General features: G+C 44.2%; 1 protein-coding gene across 1 annotated transcript; it reads right to left on the bottom strand.

Moving 5' to 3' along the window:
• Window positions 1-248: 248 nt before the first annotated feature.
• On the bottom strand, window positions 249-18,537 carry LOC118792310 (apolipoprotein B-100-like). The gene is made up of 29 exons (XM_036550135.1): window positions 18,310-18,537; window positions 17,974-18,002; window positions 17,092-17,204; window positions 16,837-16,982; window positions 16,391-16,538; window positions 15,833-15,985; window positions 15,476-15,600; window positions 14,871-14,953; window positions 14,212-14,662; window positions 13,895-14,009; window positions 13,628-13,774; window positions 13,234-13,445; window positions 12,937-13,135; window positions 12,600-12,776; window positions 12,272-12,475; window positions 11,797-11,961; window positions 11,422-11,627; window positions 11,138-11,320; window positions 10,900-11,021; window positions 10,606-10,807; window positions 10,330-10,502; window positions 9,939-10,102; window positions 9,703-9,806; window positions 9,148-9,506; window positions 2,658-8,900; window positions 2,437-2,548; window positions 2,042-2,071; window positions 1,756-1,942; window positions 249-1,529 (listed from the first exon to the last, which is right to left on the bottom strand). Exons 1-29 carry the CDS (start codon window positions 18,366-18,368, stop codon window positions 249-251), a joined length of 11,892 nt encoding a protein of 3,963 aa, XP_036406028.1. The 5' UTR covers window positions 18,369-18,537.
• Window positions 18,538-20,389: the final 1,852 nt, after the last annotated feature.

The following is a 20,389-nucleotide window of genomic DNA, read 5'->3' as shown; positions in this document are numbered from 1 at the left end:
CTCAAAAAAGACTTGCTACTCCTTAAAATATGACAAACTGAATTAGTGTAGCAGACATACCTTATTTCCATAAAATAGAAAATAAGAGCATAAAGAAGGTGTATATGAGAACTTTAAACACATGTTGAAAGATTTATTGTCCTTTTTGTTTCAAGGCATGTGTTACTTTCATTGAGCACATTTCCCGAATCAGTTTGGTAGTGTTTGACTCAGTGTTCATCTGGTATGGATATTGCACCCATGTCAGGTTACACCTCCTCTGCAGCTGGCACCTCCTCAGCTGCTAGCACCTCCTCAGCAGCAGGTACCTCCTCAGCGGCAGGCACCTCCTCAGCAGCGGGCACCTCCTCAGCAGCGGGCACCTCCTCAGCGGCGGGCACCTCCTCCGCGGCGGGCACCTCCTCCGCGGCAGGCACCTCCTCTGCGACTGCCACCTCCTCAACAGCGGGCACCTCCTCAGGAGCTGGCACCTCCTCTGCTGCTGGTACTTCCTCAACAGCGGGCACCTCCTCTGCAGCGGGCACCTCCTCAGCAGCTGGTGTTTCCTCTGGAGCGGGCACCTCCTCAGGAGCATGAACTTCCTCAGGAGCTGGCACCTCCTCAGAAACGTGTGGTTCAACATCAATGGCTGTGCTGGTGAGCTTAGTCAAGGGGGTGCTGACTGTTTCAGTCAGGGTCTGCAGGATGCTGTTCAGCCGTTCCAGGGTTATCTGGGCGTGGACTCCCTCAAAGACATTCTTAACCAGTTTGAGAGCCTCAGAGACGATGGCATGAACGCGGGTGAGAAGTTCTTCCAGGATGTCGGACTTCAATGTGGCAATGAACTCCTCAGCCTTCTGGGCACAGTCATGAATCAAGTCTTCTAGCTTCTGCAGAATCACATCAAGGCTTTCGAGATGCTTCACCATATATACAGTTTTACTCTGGATCGTCTTTATGGTGGATTTGACTTCCTCCAGGATTTGTCTACCAGTGAGGGCCTCCTCAGTGCCAGGCATAGTTATCTGGACATTGCTCAGGTGGTCAATGATGGCCTCAATATAGGGCTCCAGGTAGCCATTGCTCTTCTCTATGACGTGGTCAATCACTATAGCAGCAGAGCTCAGAACCCTCTGGCAGATCTCAGATAAAGTGAGCCTTCCCTCAAGCCCGGGCAGCTGGAGTTGGAGCTCCCTCAGGACTTTGATGACTGTGTCTAACACAAGCTTAATGGTGTTCTGGTAATGCCTGATGATGTTCCTGAAGAGGATGGACAACTGGCTCAATTCTGGGAGGTCAGCAGAAGTGAGGTAAGCCCCCTCAATAGTGGAGGAGATGGCATTCTTCAGCTCATGTGAGGCACTGCCAATGTCCATGCCGAAGTGGGCACTGTGGTACTTGTCAGCAAAGTTATACAGAGAGGCAGTGATGGCTGGCACTCTCTCCTTCAACCCCAGGAGTATCTCATTGGTGGCTTCCTTGTTCCAGGCAGTGTGGAGGTTCTCGGCCACTTTGACATTGAGGATCTCCACATCATTCTCAGGTTCAGACTTTAGGGTAAAAGAGAAAACCAGATAGTGATTTTATGAGGTTACGCAAACTTAAGACTAAAATCAGCAATGGCAGCTGTGAAAGAGAATTATAATGGACTAATTTGTTGAGAATTGTGCTCAGTATGTTCCATTGGCTCAAAACGGTACTTGTATGAAAATGCTGGCTGACGACACGTGTATTTTTCTTAACTACAGTAACCTAGAGACCAAAAATGAGCCTCACCGGGTATCTGCCGTACAGCCGCGCTGCCAAATGTGACAGGCTCTTCCCCTGCAGCTGTAATCCAAGGAATCCAGAAGTTGGAGCTGAAACAGAGGCGCTGACACTGTCTTTGCCAGATGCATAGCGGATGCTTATGTCAGTGAACGTTGGGCTGGTGATGTCAACATTCAGAATGTGACGGGAAGAGCTGAAAAACAAGATTTTTCTCAAAGTTAATTCAAATATTATTTAAAACAAAGACAGCAGCAAAGCCAGCATTGTAAAGCTGCTCAAAAGGAATGTTTACCTGGCATCTGGTGCATCTTGGCGTTTCCTCCTATGAAAAACAAAAAAAAAAGAAAATCACAGAAAGAAAACGTAAGGACGTTCAGATCTAAACATAAAGTTTAAAATGCACATCATCACAAGGTCAATATTAAAATCAAATATACACATATACCATTTCATGAAAAATGGTTGTTGACAAGTATACATGCAGGTATCATTTATCTTATGATTCTCTCATGATTGTCAATACCTAAAATTGCTCTGTAAATTAGTGATTATGAAGATGTTTAATAATCACGAAAAGTTATAATAAAAGGCTTCCAACACCAACACCATGTCACTGACTGTGAGGAATTGTATAATATGTCAGTAATAATTATTCAATACAACTTCTCAATAAGCAATAAGTGCTACCTCATAACTTGTGAGAGGACATGTTGTAAGTCTATCTTCAGGTCACTGTGGGTGAAGGTAGCCTTGTTGTTCAGGCTCAGGGCCCCATCCTCAAGGCCTGCAGTTGCAGTGGCTAGAGCAGATCAAGGTGACATTGCATTGAGTACATTTCAACAGACATGTGTCACTGAAATACAGAACTACTGCAAATAGTTATGTATAATTTTGTAAGGATGACTCACCATCCAGATCATGTGCCAGGAGGAGTATAGTGGAAGTGCAGGAGGACTTGAGTGAAGCAACGTAGGCAGAGGCCGTGTCCTCCAGGCTTGCAGTCAGTGTTGTGCTGTAAATGGGAGAAGAGACTGCCACAGTGGCAGATACAGCCACAGGTACAAGTCCATTTTTGCTCTTGGTGTACACTGCAATAGCGGAGCCCTTGAGGGACTGCAGGTCTTCCTCTCTGGTGACCTGGTCAAACTTCAGCAGCTCCCAAAGGTTTTTGTGGTAGATGGGAAGCTCGATAGCCTTCAGCAAGGCAGCGTGACCATCAAGTGAGCCGCTGACCTCCGCGCGAATTTCTGTCAGATCGTTGGACAGCAGCAAGTCACAGCTGTGAGCAACAGACATGAGTTGCTCCTTGCCTTTCCAGGTCAGCTTCTGTTGCCCTGCAGCAATCTCAAGGATGATGTTTTGAAGGACGCTTGCCTCTCCAATACTGCTTGGCTGTGCCAGTTTGCTGATGAAGTTCAGCACTGCAGATACACGGCTTAGAGATGCTTCAAGAGCCAAGTCTTCATTCAAGTCCAGACTCCAGATACTGGTCTCACCATAGTTGCCATTAGAGTGGGCATCGGTCTTCAGAGTGGAGCGCAGGCCACTGGTATCCAGGTGGATGTTAGCCTCATTGTTCAAAGCTCCAGCAAAATTACCACTTGTCAACACTGTTCCCTCAATCTTTCCCTTCGTAGATGCATCCAAGGAGATGTGGCTAGACAGTCCGTCCAGGGCCAGGTGATGATCAATATCTCCACTGCCAATGGCATCTATCAAGGGCAGGTTAAAGCTGAACTTCGCCTTAATTTTGGAGGCCACGTTAGCCTTAGTGTTTCCAAGGAGTTCTTGATTGACTTCCAGGTTGAGGATAGGGAGGGAAACCTTAGCAACATTGGTAACAGAGGCTTCCAAGGCCTTCCTGTTGAGAGTAATGATGCTGTCATGGCTTGCCTCGACGTTTGTGTGCTCCAAGGACACGGCAGTGGCCAGTTTGAGACTTCTCTTCTTCCTAGTGAGGCTGGTGCTCCCATCCAGTTTACCTTTTAGAATGTCAAACACAGAGGTTGAGGAAACTCCAAATCGGGCTACAATGTCTTCCTGGTTGTACAGGCCTGCATTGGCAGCCAGAGAAATCACAGGTGACTTGAGTGAGAAATCATATATCAGGTTGCCTATGGCTGGAATCACAATGGGATCTATGATGACAGAAATTGTGTGTGGGCTCTTCTGATACTGAAGCTTCAAATCTATGTCAAGTGTCTGTTCAGTTGTAGTCAGGAGGATCTTAAGGCCTGTGTTTTCCCACAGAGACAGTTCATTGATAGCTGGGGTTCTCACATTAATGAATGGCACATTTAGCTCAGGGATAGCAATGGGCATAGTCAAAATGTCCAGATTCACTTCACCATTCACTGCTGCATAAATGGCAATGTCCTTGTTGTTGTTCTCCAGTGTGATGTTGTGGGAGTATTTGTTCTGGTTAAGTCGAGACAAAGCCACCCAGTTAACCTGCTGCACTTCAGTGTTGAGAGTGACAGCACAATCATTCTGAAGGTCAGTCTTCATAGTCAAAGACAAGGAGGATGCAGAAAGGTCAAGTATAGCATGGCCCTTGTTCTGTAAGTCTAAAACAACATCAAATGGATGAGCTACAAGGTTGATTGAGTTGGACAGGGTTCCACTGACCGTACCAATGAGCTCTGTGTCATGAGCAGCTCTTAGTTCAATTTTCAGATCTCCCATGTTAGCCTTTCCACTCACTACCACAAGGCTGCTCTTTATGAAGGGAGCTTCTGTCTCAATACGACCATCAAGATTGATAGAGCTGAGAATAACGGTATCAGCATTCAGGATTTGCTTCATTTTTAAGCTTTTGCTGTCTGTTATGCCTCTGAAGGTCAGTTTGCCAGAGTTCACGTTGATGCTGCAATCCAGGTCACTCTTGTGGGTTACTTCATCGGAGTAATCTTCAAGGGACCACTTCCCACTGCCTGTGGTTCCATGGGTTACAGTGATGGTTCCAGCTTCCAGACGGAGAATACCTTTTTGAGTGAAGGTGGCTTCGCTTGAAAGATCAACATATTGAAGGTTCAAAATGTGGTTGTAGGTAGTGTCCAGAGAAGCAGAGATTCCACTTTCCAGGGCAAAGAATACACTGTTGACCAGATTTGCAGTGTAGATTGCAGTTGTGGCCTTGGCTGTGGTCTTAGCAGAGGCCTGAGCTGATAGACCATACAGGGTCACCGAGCCCTGATGCTCAAGTGAGGCAGCGGTGTGGGTAAATTTAATTGTCTCAGCGATGATAACACGGCTCATTTTTGGAATACCAACACGGGCAGTGACATCCAGAACATAGTTGAGGACCTCGGCGGAAGATGTAGCCTGTGATGATATGTAAGCTGTCATCTGCGGAGTCACTGGGTTGGTCGTTGAGTTCCGGAGCTCAGCAGAGGTTCGGAGGCTGTAATGAGGAGAGTTTAACTTGATCTCACCATAGAGTTTACCAAAAGCAGGAACCACGATTCCACTGGGGATTGAGGGCAGTGCGATCTCTGGGATCTGAAGCGTTGTGATATCAAAATTCTCCAGACCGAGTTTTGGGATGGCGATTTCAGGGAGGCTGATTTCAGAGAGGGTGATTTCTGGCAGTGTAAAGTCAGGCAGGGAGGACAGGTAGGGCATCGTCAGCTCTCCAAATAGAACCTCAGACTCGGGTAGCGGAATATAAAAGTGCATGATGCTGTCAATCAAGGCAATGATTCTCTGTTTGATTCCCTCAACATCAATGGTGGTGGCTGGGACAGTGTATAAACTCAGAATGGTGAACTCGGGAATAGAGATCTCAGCTGGGATACTGGTCTCCTGCAACTTTGCCAGGTTGATCTGAATGGTAGGCACAACAAGGTCGGTGAGGGGCAGAGTGAATGTAGGGGTTTCAATCTCTGCAGTCTTCAGTGCAATAACAACTCCATCAACAATCTGCTTGAGTTGGTTGACAATTTCTTGGCCTTCAACTATCTTGTGGATCACCTCAAAGACAGTGTTGAGTTGTTCAGCAATGAAACTGATGACACTGGTATAGTATTCACTTGCGTGTTGCAGGTATACAAGAATTTCACTTATAATGTCCATATCAGTGATTTTCTGTTTCAAGCTCGCAATGATGTCATTCACTGCAACGGCATCGGTTATGTCTTTCACTACACTGATTACATCCGCCACTTTTGTTTCCTTCAGTTGTTCCAAGAGGTTAAGGATAGAAGCCTGAATCCATCTGACAAATTCTCTGGAAGCCTCAATTTTCTGTGGGATCTCTAAGACCAGAATCTGCTCATTCACAAAGCTGATTATTTCACTGATTTTTTGATTTGCCTCATCAACAAATGCATTGTAATCAAATGACTTCAGTGTCTTGACAATAACGTCAATGTACTCATTGAGTCTGTCAACTATTAGCTTGATGTCGGCTGTTTTCAGGAGGTTAACTGCTTCATCCAGTAGCAGCAATGCTTTGTCTGATAAAGATGGGATATCAATGGATTTCAGGATGTTAACTACTGCCTGTACTGTCTCTTCAATTTTGTACTGCTTGACCAGTTCTACAACCTTTTCCAAGAGTTCTGCGATTTTCTTGTCAGCCTCATGCTTCACAAGTACCTCTCGGACTTTAGCGTAGACAGCATTGATTTTGTCCGTGATTTCTAACTCCTTTATAAGATTAAGGATCACGCCTTTGATGGAGTCCACAATTCTGATGATGCCCTCTGTGGGAATCTGAGCAACAAGTTGTTCAATGTGCCCTCCTACACTGAGGGAAGAGACAAAGTTTTTCAGATCCTGAATGAATACTGTAATGTCAAAGTTTGCAATGACCTGTTTCAGTTCACTTACTTTCTCCTGAAGCTTAGCTTTGATTTCAAATGTAGCATCAAGCTCCTGTAACCAAGCAATGCTACTGTCCTTCAGTTTCTGCAGATCAATCTGCCCGATGATATCCTCAATAACACTTATGATGCTGACGATGGTTTCACTGATCTCATATTCTGCATTAATGGCCTTCAGTTCTTGTACAATTGGCATGAGAATGTCTGTCAAGGTATCAGTCCAGGCCCCGCTTTCAATTACCTCCTTGATGATAGCTACAATTCCTGTAACTCTGGATGCCAGATCATTCAGGACTGTTTCAAGGGTAGCCTTTATGTGTTCAATGGTAGCTTCTAAGTCTTCCACAGTGATAGCATACCCCTGCAGTAAGGCAGTTATTTTCTCCTTTACTTCAATGACTTTGGTCTCCAGATCCTGATCTTTAACAAAATCACCTAGAGCCTGAGGCAGACTTTCTAGCCTGGAGCGGATTTCTTCTCTGTTAACGTACTGTTGTACAGTCTCCAGAACACGAACGAAGGATATTTTCAGCCGATCAAATGTGGCAGGCAAACTCTGAATGAAAGGCAGCTGGAAAACGTGGCTGTCGCTGTTCTTGTCGTACTTCAGGAAACCGGAGATGCCGAACTCCTGGTTCTCAGCGGCAGGTTTGTTCAGAAGGTCTGTGAGAACTGTCCCTGACAGCTCTAATCCAATTCTCTCCGGGTTGTTGTACAGGCTGATTTCTTGGTTGTATGCATGATTATTCAGCTTGGATTTCACCCTCCATGTTCCCCTCTGCTCCTGAGGAATCAATAGACCATCAATCTTGTTGTCAAAGTGGGTCTCAGCAGCAACTTCAGGGCCCAGCAGATGGGTAGTGGAAGCTCTGCAGTCGTGTGACAGAGCGACAGCCAGGGGCTCTGCCTTCAACAGCAACTTGCTGTACAGCTGACCACTGTGCTTTCCAACCAAGGTCACATCACCATCAGCGTTGAGAATGGAGTCGACACTGAGGCTGAAGGGTACAGCCAGTGTGCGGACAGTGCTGTCAAGGCGGAGAGACTGGGAGTTGAAGCGAGCCTCGCTATTGAATTTTGCAGAGAGTCCAGCAACCTCCAAGTCGGTGTTTTGGATCGCATGAGCTCCTAGCACCTTGCCAGTGGTGCTGCACTTCACAGTAGCGGTAACATCAGCATAGTTAATTTCATATGTGTGTTTCAGCTCTTCTTCTCCATAAGCTCCCTTCAGGCTGCCGGTCAGGTCCAGCTTGTAAGGTTGGAGCTTGAGCACACCTTCATTGTTGACAATGATGTCCAGGAGTTTAAGATCATTGTTGATGTTCACAGAAGCTGTGAAGGGCTTAATGTCAACAGTGATGTCGTGTTTGTATGAAGTGCTGTCGCTGACAAAGTTGTCAGTGTGGGAACGGAAGGCTAAGGTGGACAGAGTGAGGGCCAGAGTGTTAGTGTTTTCGATCTTCATGTCGTGCAGGGAACCCTTGGACATAATTGACAGGGTGGTGCCAGAGCCATCAATTCCACCATTGAAGACATTCTCAAGGGTCAGGGGGCTACTCTGCAGGGTAGTGGTGCCACTGGTGGCCAGACCACCACTGCCGAGTGTCAGAGTGGCTTTGTGGGAACCACGGCTGGTGCCAAACATGAGGGAACCTTCAGTGTTCACCTCCAGGCCGCTGCTGCTCAGGGAACCGGAGAGCAGGGAGAAGGCACGGTTAGAAGCTTCATCCACATGGAGCTCTACTCTGACGGTAGCTGACTCTGCAGAGGCGGCAAGATCAACCTGGTTTCGTAGTTTTGCTCCAAGGGCCGCGGAGAGCGCATCAGATTTCAGGGAGAGCCGGGCATCCTTGAAGCTGACCTCAGCCACATGTTTCACAATGTCATTGTACAGGTTGGTGCTTGACACAATAGACAGCTCACCATTGGCAATGACTCCCTTGATCCTGTTCTGGGCCTCCAGGAGGGTCGAGTCTACCCTCAATGTTGACTCTCCTCTCAACTCTCTGCTGAGAGGGAGGACCACATAGGACTGGGAGGAGATGGCATTTGCATACACAGGGCCTACTCTGACGCCTCCATCCAGGTTGATATCACCAGCAATTTCTTCAGTGGTGAGGGCAGATTGAGCAGTGTAGGACAGGGACGCCATCAGACCCAGCGGGCTTGAGGCCTCTATCTTGGTGGTGGCTTTTATGTTCAATTTGTCTGTTAAACTTGCAACTTCCTCAAGGCTCAAGCTGGCAGCAAGGAGCTTGTGCTGCAGGGAACTGCTGACAACAGCCTTCAGGGATTCAGCAGGTGTGATGGTGAGTGATCCAGCACCTGTGTATTGAAAAAAGTACAAATTTTACTTAATGTCTCTGAAGTCTGCTGCAGCTGCATTATCATCACACACGGAAATATTCTAGAGTCAGATTATTGTTTAGATATTAACATATTTGGCTGAGCTACTATTGAATTATTCCTAATGATGACCCATTTTCAAATGAATGAATTTGGAATTGATCAATAGGTTCTGGTTGTACATTTTTCAACAATGGGGAAATAGCAAGAATGGGAGATTTTTTACCTTCAACTGTGTAAGAGAGAACTTCCACAGGAGAGTCACCAACAACTTTGACCTTGGCTATATAGCCAGGGGCATCCACAGAAACTGAGCCCTCCCAGTTGTAGAAGTTGCTGTTCACTTTGACCGACGCTTCAGCCACTCCGAGAAGGGGCAGTGAGAGCGTGAAGCTGGGAGGAATGATAATGGAGGGGATTCTGACCTCTGTGGAGGGAATCACCAGGCCAATGTAGGGTATAGTCAGATGGGGGGTGGTCAGGGTAGGGGGAATGTTCAAATCCTCCAAAGATTTTCCACCCAGAGGCAGGGGGAGAGTTATGGTGAAGTGATTCTTGTTGAACTGGTATGAGAGTGCACCCTCGCTGTTGAAGAAAGGAAATATTCATCACCATTAAACTTTTAGATGATATATGTCTATACTGTAATGCAGACTAAAATAGTAAAATATATATGTCTACACAAATATTCAACACATTTTTACAGATTACATTTGTCAATTTTTTACACCAAATGAACTGAGAATTAATCTGATTCAGAAGCAGAGGAATGGTTACTCACGATGTCAGAAACAGTTTCTCAGGCAGGTATAATTCTGGGATTGTTCTCAGGCTGTCGATGATGGGGGCATCAGCAGCAGCCCTGTCCAGCCAGATGTTAGTTGCCTATTGAGAGGTATAATATGTTAGGTTTCTGACAGGAATCTGAAATTAAAGCACTGCACTTGCACAATGTGAAACAGCCCTGAACGGGAAGCTAATGTGAAACAATGCAGTGTGTTATTATTGCTCCCCTACCTCAATGGATTTGGACACAATGTGGCGCACTGTCGTGTCAGTCTGAGAAACTGTCAGGTCCAGGATGTCCTGGATGATCTTCTGGTATTCGTCAGCGTTCTGGATGAGTTTGTGGACCTCGGAGCTCAGGTCAGACTTCAGCTCAACTACAACCTTGTCCTCATCTGCAAATGAGATGTATTTCCTTCAGTATCCCATTGTAAAGAATTTGAGAACAACATTGACATATAGATGGATATATTTCACTGGAACAAGAGAACAACTTGATTTCTCATAAATCCTCACACAGTCCCCCTTCTTATGATTCCTCTCTAAATAAGAAGGGAACACAAATAACTTGTATGCTACTCGAATGATGTGTTGAGAAGTGAGGAATATCAGAGAGGTGTACCGTATTTGACGATGACTTTCTGTATGGAGGAAGTCTCCGGGATGTTGATGACACTCTCAATCTCCAGGGTCAGGTCTTCAGCTCTCTTCAGGGCAGCAGTGATGGCGGCATCAGTCTTGAGAGAGGGGATGGTCAGCTGGACCTGCAGCAAACCGTCCTTCATCGCCTCAAGTCTGTGAAAAAGAACAACATTATTTTCCATGGTAACAAACACTTGGAGAAACTGTATACTAAAACAGACTTGGAAAAATTAAGGCACAGACTAGAAGGACTTACTTGGCACGACCAATCAGAGACACCTGAGGGATGTTCTTGTGGGTGATGTCAATGATGATCCCTTTCCCGTTAGCGGCATCGTCAGTGACGCCCAGTCTGATTCCAGCCTCTAGGTCACAGTCGGGGATCTGAATGTCGGTGGAGAGGACGTTTATGTTCCTGTTGTATTTCACAGCAGCTGTGACCTCAGTGGGCTCTGCACCTGAAAATGAGACTCAGGGTTCAGCTACTGCTGCTGCCAATAGCTTTTTAAAAAAAATATTGTCATCATTAGCTTCCTGGAGATGCTCGTACCCTCTGCCTTCACGATCACCTTCAGGGCATCCACCTTGTCATCACCCTCCGTCAGGAGTTCATAGGCGATGGTGGCGGTGTATTCAGTCACCTCTCCAGTGGGCTGGATCTCCACAGCAACCCTAGTAGAACACCCACTTTCCGTTAAATACACCCATTTGTTTTGTTTTAACTTCCTTAAAATGGTAAATCCAGGAATAATTTAGACATGTTTTAAGCGTGGAAGGGTAGCCCTTACTCTGTGTCTCCAGTGAGAGGGAAATAGGGAGCAGCATCAGTTGAGCCGCTGCCAGAGTAACGCAGGGTGGAGCAGAGTTTCAAGCCGGGGAAGACTGATCCGCACTTCACAATGTCAGTTCTGTCCTCCGTCATGGGTGGTATTGCTTTTGAGTCAGTGGAGGATACTGAGAGCAGTCTGTTGCTGTAATTAGGGGGAAAAAACAAGACAGTCTGAGTTAATAACAGCACTGGAGAATCTCAGAAAATGATGCTCAGTTTGCTTAAAGAAGAACTGAACCTTACCTGATGTCCAAGAGCTGGGTGGTACCCTGAGGAGCAGGGATGGCCAGCTTGATCTGGCTGTTGCTTATGGCAACCTTGGCATTGAGTGCGCTCTCGTGGTAGATGTTGGTGTGCATCTCGACAGCAGAGACAACAAACTCGGGAATGTGGACACCCATCTGTGTCACAAATTCCACTCCAATGGAAGGCATGAAAGACACTTCTTGCTGCACGGGGGCACAGTGAATAATACCTCATTTAATGACATTCAGCATTGCATGTCTGAAATCCTATTTCATTGCAAGCAGGAAATACTTAATCTTTTCATCATGAATCATATTTTGATTCAATCATTGAGAGTCTTAGACATCTGGGAAAGACAGCAAGGTTGTTTACCATTCCAGGTGAGATGAGCAGGCCGCCCTTGGCTCCAGGGGCAAAGGTCCCAGACAGAGAGACTTTGAGTGGCACACCAGAAGCAGTTGGCAGGGAAAACTCATTGTCCATGAAGATGTAGTGGATGAACAACTCATTGTCAATGCTTGAAATAAGCTTCATAATCTGAAAAAGGCAAAGAAAATTAAATATGTGAATTGGCAGTATTGAAAACTAGTTTCAGAAGTTGCAAATACTGTTGGCTATGGAAGACACAATACAACAAAAATAACTACAATTACATTGTTATTTCAAGAGAATGCTATTAATTAGCTAATTTCTTTCCTGCTTCATGAACCAATTTGATTTCATTTTTATAAATGTAGTCATATGAATATTTGATGTACAGTTTACAATCCATTAATGCATTTTTGTGAATGATCAAAATATGCAAGGGTAAATCTTCTTCTTGTGTTTTGCACTACAGGAAACATACATCCGTGGGGAATATCTTCAGGAGGTTATCTGCAAGCAAAGCAGCTGAGTAGGCCATCTCTTCCATCTCATTGGTCCTGATGTATCCAAGCTCAGCTCCGAGCAGTTTCAGGTAAACCATGGCCTCAGGAGCCTGCTGAGACTTCAGCTCCTTCAGTAGTTTGTTGATGTTCCGGCTGATTTCCCTCACAATGTTTTGTGGCACCTATAGAGAATGCGTGTAACACCAGAACAGAGTTAATACTGGAAAACTTACAAAAAAAATGCAATGCAGAACATAATGAAAAGTCTTTATCTTTGACAGTAAGAATAAGCTATGTGTGACATGCCTGTCTCTTCAATCTCTCATTTGATGGTTCCAACCAGTTCTTCAGAATTGTGTTGACTGCAGGCGGCATCTTGTCTCCGGCCCAGTACAAAGCCTTTGTCAAGGTGTCAGGGAAGAATCCATCTGGTCCAAACAGGGCCTCAACAGTTGGTTCTAATCCTTTCCCATCCAGTCCAATCTTAAACAACAGAAAGGATTAGCTCATTTTTTGGAACAAAACTATCAAATCTGAGTTATTTGATATAAAATTGTATACAGTTTTGCTCCACATATTATTCTCGACCCAGTTGTTTAACCTTTTTTGAAGTAAAAAATGCTTGTGTCGATGTGATTCATACCTCCAACACATCGAGATCGTATCCAAAAGCTTTAAGGGTAGTCTCCAGCATGACCTCTTTGGGCATGTAGCTGGTGGAGTCAAAGATAACATTTCCTTGCAGGTTGTTACTCATTTTGTAGTGTCGGGAGAACTTGGTGAAGTCCATAGGCGCAGGGATGTCATTGCCCTGCAAGGCCTCAGTGATCTTCTGTTTTATCCTGTAGAGAGTAAGAGAAGATGACGAAATGATCAGGCAGTGAGAAAACTGTTAGTTGAAAACTCCAGTCTCTAAAATTGACTCCAAATGTTAACATACGCAAGGGAGGCAGGATCTGTGGAACTCAGGATGTTGGCAATGTGGGAGGCCACAAAGCTCTTAGCTTGTGGGTCCTGCTCATTTGGCAGAGCACTGATCACTTGAGCCAGGTCAGCAGTCTCAGGGTTCTTCATCAGCACCAGGTAGGCAGCCACACGCTTCTGAATGGGGCTTGCGCCATCCAGCACAGTCTGCAGGAGAACGCCACGAGCCTGGGGACAACCACACATACACACAACTCATTTCTGAGTACTCCATTCGACAGTTTTGCTGTGTCTCTGGGAGGATGTAAGTACTTGTTGACAGTTGTTGGTTCACTTGGGTAAGAAAGTATAGCAGACTTGCTCAAATCAAGCTGCTAAACAAACATGTAGTGTAATCAGAGCAATTTTACCTCCTCAGTCACGGTCAGCTTTCTGAAAGCTTGGATGGCAGCCTGCTGGACAGGTGGGGTGGCAGCGGGCTGTGTCATACACTGGAGCAAGGCAGACTTCAAAGCAGGGTTGGCAGCTTCCATAGCTGTTCCCATATTGCCAATCACCTGTAAAATTGAAAGGTGAGGGTCAGCAGAGGGTCAGCTTTCAGTACCAACTTTTTTTCTCAGTACGGGCAAGAAAAAAATGAACCTTGTCAGAGGCCGTTATAACTACTGGGTACTTACCCTAAGGGCCAGGAAAGTCAGGTCCTTGTCACCAGAGCAATCGCCCAACAGGGAAGCCATGTGCTCAGATACTGAGATGATCTCAGGAGTGACCTTGCCCTCAGCCTGGTATACCCTGATGATGGGCACACAATGAAAAGCGTTAGGAAGAACAACTGAGCTTGTGAGCTGGACTCAACATCTACAGCCTCTGATGTGGAAGGTCCACCTGGGCATTACATCCTGCATCTGCCACCACCAACAAAGTGTTACAGTTAAGAGAGGTTGAATTATTAACCCAGAAACCATAAAATTGTTTATGAATATGTTTCCCTTACCTTCTCACAATGTTGCTTAGGGCATACAATATGGGCTTGCTCGGCTTGTGCTGTGCCAAGCTCAACACATCCTGGATGAGGTGGTTGCTGGGGTTGGGCAGGAGCCCCATAGCGTAGACGGCAGCATCAACCTCAACAGCAGTTTTGTCCATGGTGCTCAGCACCTGCAGGATGGCACTGCTGCACTCAGGGGTCCCACACTGGGCCAGAGCCTGCCAAGTCAGGGGCCCGGAAACCTCAACCATCTCTGGGACAGCTGGGCCCAGGGCCTCAATCTTCAGACCTCGGATCTGAGTCACCAGCTTCAGGAAGAGGCTGGCACGTTGCTTCCCCTGATGGGTCTGGGAAAGGGTGCTCAGTTCCCTCAGAGTGGCCAGCACAGCGTCCTTAGTCTGGATGGGAGCCTTGTCTTCAACAGCCTCCAGCTGCAGGGCCTTCAGGTTAGCCTCATCTACACAGAATGAGACGGGTGAGTTAACCCCTCGAAAATTATAAAATCAGACTCCTTTGCATTTTGGAAAGTTTATGTAAACTCAGACAGTACACACATAGCTCACATTTACAAGGAGTAAGCATTCACTTTTCATTCACTCAACTCTCATGAAATTTATATATCCCTCATATTTAATAGTCACTTGAATGCAAATCTGGACTCTTACTGTGGTCAAAGACTCTGTCATTGGTCTTGCTCAACTCCTGCAGAGTCAAGGTCTGCTTCACCAAAGCTGACACTCCATATTCTCTGTGTGGGGAGAAAGAACAGCAGGAAAGGGCTGAGAATGTGGCATAGCACATAATCAGAGATGATGTGCACAAATGGTGAGAGAGCGGTGAGAGGGGGCACCAGTATGTTGCAGTTACTGGTGTGAAAATGCAAAAACACTTGAAGCGCTACCACCTAAAGCACTGTCTAATGTCTTAATATTTGTTTACATTAAAAAAAAAACAAAAAAAAACAAGTCTATTGTTTCAAGCGCTCGTATCGCTGCCAGGTAGCTTATATTTTGCTTGACCAGCTGTTGAAACCTGGTGATGCAGCGCTTCTAATATCGTTGACTCCGTATATGGCTTTTTGTGTGTGTTGTACTCCGCCTCACTTGTAAGTACCTTTGAATAAAAAGGCCTGCCAAATGAATCAAAGTATATATAACGCAATGTAATGCAAAAATCACCTCAGTCAATAGCCTCGATGCAAAACACATACACACACACACATAAATTAGCACAGGAAGCTAAAGGTTATCTACTGGTGTGTGGGACTTACTCGTGAGAGAAAGGTAGGAAGATGTGTTTCTCAGTGCAGGTGCCCTCAGTCATGTGCTTCTTCTCATTGTCAAACTTGTAGTTGCAGGTCTGGGTGCTGCCGATCAGTGTGGAGAGGGGAATGTGCTGTAGACAGGGAGACACACATTACTGAGTGTAATCATAAATTTATAAACACTGGCTACAGTATTGAAAACTTAATCATTCATACCATCTGGTTTTTAGAGTGCACTCATTCACGTAAACCCAAGCTTGGCTAATTTTTCTGCCAGTGAATACAAAGTCCACATAACCACATTTTGATGAAACCCTGCAGAACCGCTCCTCAGTGCTCTCCCCTGAAGTGTCGGGGTCTCACCAGGCCAGAGATGAGTGCCAGGGGGCTGGTGAGGTCCTTGCTGGGACGGAAACTGTCGCAATGAGACAGGTCTCTTGTGACGGTGACATCGGTGGCAATGTCCTCCCTGGTGTTGACAGTGAAGTCAGTGCTGCACAGACCATGAAGAGTGGCCTGGAGGAAAAAGGAAACAACAGCACCTAAGAACCACACATACTCACCATTTGGGCACAGGATACACACAGAACTGCAAACTATTCTCACTTTAACACTCAAATAGTTTGAAGATATTGACAGATTAGTGTTGTAATGTTTTATACATGTGTTACCTGCTGTGACTACCAATAAATGGAAAACCATTCGTTGTTCCATAAGGATTATATATTCTGTCTACTGAGCCATTTCACACCTTGAGTAAGAACTCTTGATGATATACAGTAGGCTACAACACACTACTATCAAAATAACATATTGAGTAGGTTAATGTATTGTTTTTTATTTTGATTAGACCACATGACTTAACTTGATTTGTCTTGTTTTAGTCATATCTGTTTAACAACACACAGCACGAGCACCTACCATGTTGCTGTTTTTCTCCTCCTCCAGCACTGGCACCAGCAGGGCAGAGATGATTCCTCTCTTGATGTTGAGGATGTTGGTGGGCTCATCTGCCTCAGGGAACAGGCTCACCTTAGACTCACCCTCCACAGTCAGCTTCAGTGGGTTCCTGGACAAGGGTGAGAAGAGATGCTAGTCATTTCCATGCAGCCTGAATCATATCTTATTCTCTGTAATTAAGGTCATTCCTTTTTCCAGGAAGTGGCTCCTTTATGTTGCATGATACTTATACAAGATCTCAAAGGACTACAGATTGTTTTGTGCTGTGTGTTTAGTTTATGCCAGTATTTATTGCACCATTATTTTCAAACACTCCCCCATTTTGTGGTGTTCTGGGCTCTGGCCAAATAGAGGTAGATTATGGGATAGAGTGCCCTCTGGGCCTGTGAACAGAGTTTGGAACGTACTTCTCCATGGCGGCCTGGAAGGCATCAGCTCCGGCAGCCGGTGCGTACACGGGCAGCCCCTCGGCATCGATGTCAGACACCTCGCTCAGAGTGCACTCGGGGGTGGACACTATGTAGCTGCATGTCTGAGGCACATCGATCACGACCTGCAGGAGGAAGAGCAGTTAAAGAAACACTGTTTCTGCAGGCCTACAGGGTAGCTTTCCAAAACTGACTCAGACAAGAATCAGGTCAGGACTGTGTGATCACACCTACCTTACAGGTGACTTTGGCACCGTTCCTGAGGTTGGAGGCTCCGCTCACGCCATTCAGTGCTTCGGTTTCATACTGATAGACGTAGTTTCTAAAGCTCTTAAACCGTTTTGCCACTTGAATGAAAAAGAACAATGAGTATACACTTTGCGCCCGGTAAATCTTTGTACTCCTAATGCTGACTCAACTTAATTTAATTACTGCATCACAAGCCATATATTATTTGGGTTCAGGTCCTCTGCTCTTATAGTATCAGCCCTATAGTTTTGTGTTTCACCAAATTTATGATTCTGTACAAACCTATTCACATGAGTGGCTGATATTAAGCATGTACTGTGTGACACAAGTCACAGGTGCAAGCCACATACATTTTTGAGATAATGTCACATTTTCTTAAGCATAACAGGCAGGTCTCTGCCTTCAATTTACTCTGTAATGTGTCTGTGTAAGCTGTTTGTTTACCTGTACTTGGCTTCCATTACCTAGTCAGGTTGCACATGTTAGTTTGTGGTAAGGCTTAAATGGAATAATTCTCACACTCACTGGTCTGGGAGTGCTGTTAGCCTGGTCTGACACTGTCGCTCATTTAACTTGAATGGAATCACTTATATTGTATTTTGCTGAAAGTCTGTCTGGATAAGAGTGTCTGTTAAATCCATGTAATATAATGTAATGTAACTGTAAACTTTAAGTACAAGTTTTTCCCCAAGTCACTGTCTAAAGAGTTTTTCATCCTTAATGTTATTTATCGTATAATGCATTTATAATCTTTTGGTCTGTCCTGTAACAAAGTCAGTTAGGTGAGCATTATCTCTCTTTCTTTAAAAGTTGTTAGTTGACTTTTAGCGAGTCTGACAGACAATATTTTGTCCTGAGGAGACTTACGCAAACAAGTTGGAGATTCCTCTTCGGCACTATCGATGTCTTCTTCTACAGGAGAAAAAAAAAAAAACAATCATGCTTTGGTATTGTAGCTAACCTGTAAAATCTAAGCATCTTTAAATACTTTTATTTTCATTTTGTCTTAGTGTACAATGTCAAATTGCCATCTCCACTCAAAATATCCATCTGCATCTATACAGCTCAAAAGGCCATGAGTTACAGCAAACATAAATACTTAATATGTTATGTTATCAAAAATGTTTTGTGTTTATTTCTGAGAACAAAGCACCCAGAGAAGCAGCAAAGCTCTTCCTCGGCTGGGCTAAAGTATCCAGGTACTTACGGGCCAAGGCGTAGGCGCAAAGAAGCAGCAAAAGGCAGAGCTTTGTGTCCCCCATGATGGGTTCGATGCAGCTCTGTTCCTTGGCTTTAGCGAGTCTTCTTTGAGTCAAGACTGATTCCACGGCTCCAGCTCCTGCCTTTTATACCCCAGCCAGCCAGGCCCCAGGCCCGTCCGAGTTGCAAAAGTGCTGCTGCAGCTCCAAAGTTCATACAGTTTGTGTGGCAGGACAAAAGCCAACCTGTTTCATAAAGAACATGCTGTCAATCAACTTTTAGTTGTAGCTGTAATAATTTATGCTATACTACAGTTTTAAGATCCCTTAATTCCAAAAACACAAGTTTAAAGATGATGGGTTATGGATGGTTCTTTTGATAGAACACGGAGGGAAATGGAATGTGACATTTTTTCAGCAATTAAGAAAAGGCTCCAATAATTTGTATTTCTCATATGTATTTTAATTTCCTTTAACAACACATCCTCCAGTCCAAGTATTGGGAAAAACTATTGCCTTTCCTTCTTTTTTCCTGTTGTAATTATTTTGGACTCACTTATATGCCTCTGTGTTATCATTATGCATTTATTATGGCAAAAACCCTCATGAAAAATTGAAAATCTAATCTCAGGGACAACACAGGATCACTCCTTTGCAAATTATGTTGACAACCTGTTCAGTCTGTGTGGTATGAGCTATGGATACAGACTATCAAGACTGGAAGCTTAAGCTTAAGTCTTTTAAAATTTTGATAATTGGAGGCTTGCAGAATAATTAAATAAATTTTCTGAAATTTCTTGTTTTAAAAATGAAATATCATTAACAAGCATTGTGTCAACCACTATAAATTCAGTACATACTTTTATCCTTTTCAATATACTGATATTAAGGTATTAATAAGCAAATTCCTGACCATTGTTTTGCATTACAATGTGGTCTCCAATATTTTTAATGAACACACAAAATTTTGAATAGAATTTAGCAGATATCCCTTTTACAATATATGGTGATTACATCACTTGACCAGAAATAGGTTTTTTCATATGTTTTCACTGACTTGCATAACCTATGCAGTGACTACAGGAGTTATCTTTTTATTATTGGTATTAATGGCATTTTTCCACAGAAAATAAATAATAAATACACATACAATGAACCACAACATAACAGCAACGAAAACAAAAAATTACAGGTTGTACTGTACAGGTTTTGAAGAGTCTAGCCAGCATTTCTCTCTGTCCTTAAAAATGTTTGGTTTTTGTTTGTGAACTGTTTTCTTGAATTTGAACCAATGAATTTAAGTGTGGAGATTCTGATGGCCAGTTGAGAACATTTATTTTGTGCACTATATATTAGTATATGTGGATGAATAAAATGGATCACTGTCATACTAGAATGACATATATAAATATAAAATATATAAAAATTATCTTGATAGCATCTGCAAAATTTGTAATTGTGAGACAGTACTATCAAAGTTAAAGAGATATCCATGATTATGTATTTTATATATGTATATTCATGTTAAATCAATGGATATCAGAAAATATAATTGAGACACGTTGACAGCTAATTTTGTGAAACAGAGATTTTTCTTTCCATGTCAAGGACTAAAAGAACAACTCATTACGACTCAAAGATCGCCAACCACTGAGATATCACACTCATAATAATCCCACAGTTTGGAGATTCAGACACAGTGCAAAATACATACTTACAGAATGTGAAATAGATTGTGGAGGGTCACAAGCAAGGCAGGCAAGAAAAATGATTTATTGTCATTGTGCAGTACAGTGTGTCTTATTACAGATGTTCAGATCTATAACAGGGTTGCAGTAAAATACCTCCATAGGGAACATTTTTTATTAAGAAAAAATGGACACAACTATGTCGCTCTGCATTGTATAGATCACTGTATAATTGAGATTGAGATGAGATTCAGGTTTTGAGTTTTATTACTATATATTGCAAAATTACTGTGTCAGCCAGATCTGAAATTGTCAGCACAGCAAAAAAAAAAGGTATCTTGACTGACTTTGTTTGTACTGCAGATTGTGTGTCCTGCACATTGTGCTCTGATAGCC

This window comes from Megalops cyprinoides, chromosome 17, assembly GCF_013368585.1.
Source record: "Megalops cyprinoides isolate fMegCyp1 chromosome 17, fMegCyp1.pri, whole genome shotgun sequence".
NCBI lineage: Eukaryota > Metazoa > Chordata > Actinopteri > Elopiformes > Megalopidae > Megalops > Megalops cyprinoides.
This window is presented reverse-complemented; position numbering and strand designations above follow the sequence as displayed.